Source organism: Ipomoea nil, unplaced genomic scaffold (assembly GCF_001879475.1).
Source record: "Ipomoea nil cultivar Tokyo-kokei standard unplaced genomic scaffold, Asagao_1.1 scaffold0114, whole genome shotgun sequence".
NCBI classification, from domain to species: domain Eukaryota; kingdom Viridiplantae; phylum Streptophyta; class Magnoliopsida; order Solanales; family Convolvulaceae; genus Ipomoea; species Ipomoea nil.
In genome coordinates, this window is record NW_017616542.1 from 2981556 (window position 1) to 2985052 (window position 3497).

General features: G+C 41.8%; 1 protein-coding gene across 1 annotated transcript; it reads right to left on the minus strand.

The window, feature by feature from the left end:
• Positions 1 to 314: 314 nt before the first annotated feature.
• Positions 315 to 2189, minus strand: LOC109191931 (CBL-interacting serine/threonine-protein kinase 5-like). The gene has a single exon (XM_019342612.1). The coding sequence runs from the start codon at positions 1851 to 1853 to the stop codon at positions 510 to 512; it is 1344 nt and encodes a 447-aa protein (XP_019198157.1). The 5' UTR covers positions 1854 to 2189; the 3' UTR covers positions 315 to 509.
• Positions 2190 to 3497: the final 1308 nt, after the last annotated feature.

Consider the following 3497-nt stretch of genomic DNA (forward strand, 5'->3'; position numbering starts at 1 on the left):
CTGACTGACAATACACGTCTACGCATCAGTTAGTCCTATATACCAGTTGCTTATTTCTAATAATCATCTTAAACTGGGGAAATGCAAAATTACAATAGTACATAACATTTCTTTTCTATGTATACATGTCAAAACATTCGAGAAAAAAAACACACACACACACACACACACAGATATATATATATATATATATATATATATATATATATATATATATATATATATATATATATATATACATGGAGAGAAAACAAAAGTACAAATTAGCTTTATATATATATATATATATATATATATATATATATACACATGGAGAGAAAACAAAAGTACAAATTAGCTTTAGGCAATCAAACCATTTTCATACAAAATTGGATTAAGATAGAAAGAAAAAAAGGAAAAAAGGAAAATAATTAATGGTGTGTTTGGTACATACACTTGATGTATATCCGATCCAGTACATCAGTACATGTACCAATGATTACAAGAACACAAGGCAGGCCGTTATACAGTTAGCCATGACAGTTATCCTCACCTTGCCATGTCCAAACGATGTCTCTAAGCGCAGGCCTTACATCTTCCTCGCAAAACTTCCTATACTCTAACGTGTCGCCGGCGCTCTTGGAGAATTCGACCACCGTCACCTCCGGCGCCACCTCGAACACCTCGGCTGTCACCGACAGCTTCCCCTTTCGCCCCTCAGTACTCCGCTGCATCTTCACCTTGAACTCCTTCGAACACTCAATCCGGAAATTCAACTTCTTGCACATCGACTCTAGCTTCTCCAAGATCACCGGAGCGGAGAATTTCGAGGTGAAGAGCGAGCCGGATCTCCTCCGGTTGCTCTCGAAAAGGCTGGACAAGTCGAACCCGGAAGACATGGATGATATAAGCTCGAACGCGTTATAGAACGGCGGCGACGATTTCGATTTGATTAAGGAATCTAACTCCTCGTTATGATCTTGGTTTTCTTGGACAGAGAAGGAGATTGGCGGCGTTAAATCTTTTAGGAACCAAGGGACTCGCTTTATCACCGGAATTGTGATTCTTTTCTCTGGATCCACCACCAGAATCCTGGAAATCAATCTCTTAGCTTCAGGGGAAATCCATGGCGGAAAATCATATTCTGCTTTGAACACTTTTGTGTACATATACACAACGTTCCGATCCCGGAATGGAAGAAACCCAGAGAGCAGAACATAGAGAATAACTCCACAAGACCAAATATCAGCTTTTGCTCCGTCGTACCCTTTATTCCTCAACACTTCCGGCGCCACATACGCCGGAGATCCACACCGGGTATGCAACAGCCCGTCGTGCCGCTGCTGTTCCGGCAACGCCGACAGCCCGAAATCGGAAACCTTCAAGTTCTCGTTCTCGTCCAACAACAGGTTTTCCGGCTTCAAATCCCGGTGGGAAATGCCACGGCTGTGACAGAAATCCACGGCGCTGATAAGTTGCTGGAAGTATTTTCTCGCCGCGTCTTCCTCTAGCTTTCCCTTGGCAACCTTAGCGAACAGCTCTCCGCCTCGGACGCACTCCATGACAAAGAAGATCTTGTGCTTGGTCGCCATGACTTCTTTGAGCTCGACGACGTTGGGGTGTTTGGCAAGCCGCATGACGGAGATTTCCCGCTTGATTTGCTCCATCATCCCCTCTTGCTTGACGTGGTCTTTGTGTAAAGCCTTGATCGCAACGCTCTCGGAGGTTTCAAGGTTTCCGCCGTAGTAAACCTTGGCGAAAGTTCCTTGGCCTAATAGCCTCCCCATCTCGTACTTCCCGAAAATAATGTTCCGGCTTCCGCCATTAAGGTGGCCGTGGTGTTCTTCTTTTGATGGCTCTGCTTGTTCTTCCATGAAAAACAGAGTAAACAAGATGGTTGGTTTTGTTTAATTTGTAGGATAGATGATTATTATCAAGAGAATAGAAGTGGAACCCAGTTAAGAAAACATTATTGTTGTTGGCCGGAAAACTGGGCAGCGGTGGAGAGCTTGGTTTGTGGTGGACTGGTGGCTATAATGGAATGAGCTGGCCAGGAAGATAGAGGAATTGAAAGAAGGTAGAGAGAGAGGCTGTGGGCTCGCTGGTGGCGATTGCAGAACATGGTTTTTTGCAGTGAAAAATATACACCAACTTAACCTAGCTAGTAGTTTTATAGCATTGGTAAGCTTACTTATAATACAATTTATTGGTTTTGGACAAATACAAGTCACAGTTGAATATACTTTCTCAAATTTTTTTGAGTAATTAAAATTATTAAAGTGTATGTAGTAAAAATCTTTAACTTGCCAAATTTTAATTGTACCTGTTTAGTATTTACACTATTTTGTAAAGGGTATGATAGTGTGTGCGATTTGGTTCAATCAGCAATAACATAAAGAGAGTAAGGGCATCTCTAATGGGCTAAAGAGGGGGGTGGGGGGGGTGGGGGGGAGGTTAATGAGGAAAAAGCAAGCAACCTCGGGAGAGACAGTTCTATCTAAAAGTTGTCGTGCTAGGTGCATGGCTGGCAGGCCACGCAGTTGGCGCAGATGCAGGGAGTTTTTCGCGATGAGTGAATATGTAGAAAAGGATTTGTGTGATTGAAACAGAGAACTTACAAGATATATATATATATATATATATATATATATATATATATATATATATATATATATGAACACAAATTAAGGTTACTAAATGCATAATACTCTAACCACCTTATTGATTCTAACAACCTAATACTCTCCTCAAGCTGACGATGTATACAGGACAACGCCCAGCTTGATGTGTAAATCAATAAACCGTGAAGCAGAAAGATCCTAGCCTTGGTGAAAATGTTAGTCAATTTATCATTTGTTGAAACGGAATTAACTTTGAGAGCACCTCTGGATATATACCTTGTCACAGACGAAATGATAGTCTACTTCAACATGCTTCGTCCTTGCATGGAACACGGGGTTCGCACACAGATATGTTGCACCTAAATTGTCGCACCAGAGTACTGGAACAGAAGACTGTTGAATGCCAAGTTCACGAAGCAAGGATTCAATCCACACAACCTCCGCAACAACATCGGCTAAAGCTTTATATTCCACTTCTGTTGAGCTGAGGAGCACGCAACAGTGCATTGTTTCTGTGAAACCCAAGATATTAAATTGGAGCCAAGAAACAATGCAAAGCCCGTAGTGGATTTCCTATCGAAGTAACTCAGTCATGTAACGATGTTGAGATAACACCACAGCGTCGACACTGCATATCACCTAAATGTCAAATAACTTGTCATTTATTTGTGACAAAAGGTATTCTCTAGCTGCCATGTTGTCATCTTTAAATTGCATCGAGGTTACACCCAGTTCTTGACCAAGAGTGTAGTCTGGTTTAGGGCTGACTTCTCTCGGTTCTTGATCAGGAGTTTAGTCTGGTTCAAGACTGACTTCTCTAGGACTAAGAAAAGGGAACACTAGCTGAGTAGGTTCGGGTGGATCGAGAACAACATATAGATCAATTTTAGTTGTTGG

Bases quoted from the DNA above. Each gene is read 5' to 3' on its own strand.
- LOC109191931 (XM_019342612.1), bottom strand. From the start codon at position 1,853: ATGGAAGAACAAGCAGAGCCATCAAAAGAAGAACACCACGGCCACCTT.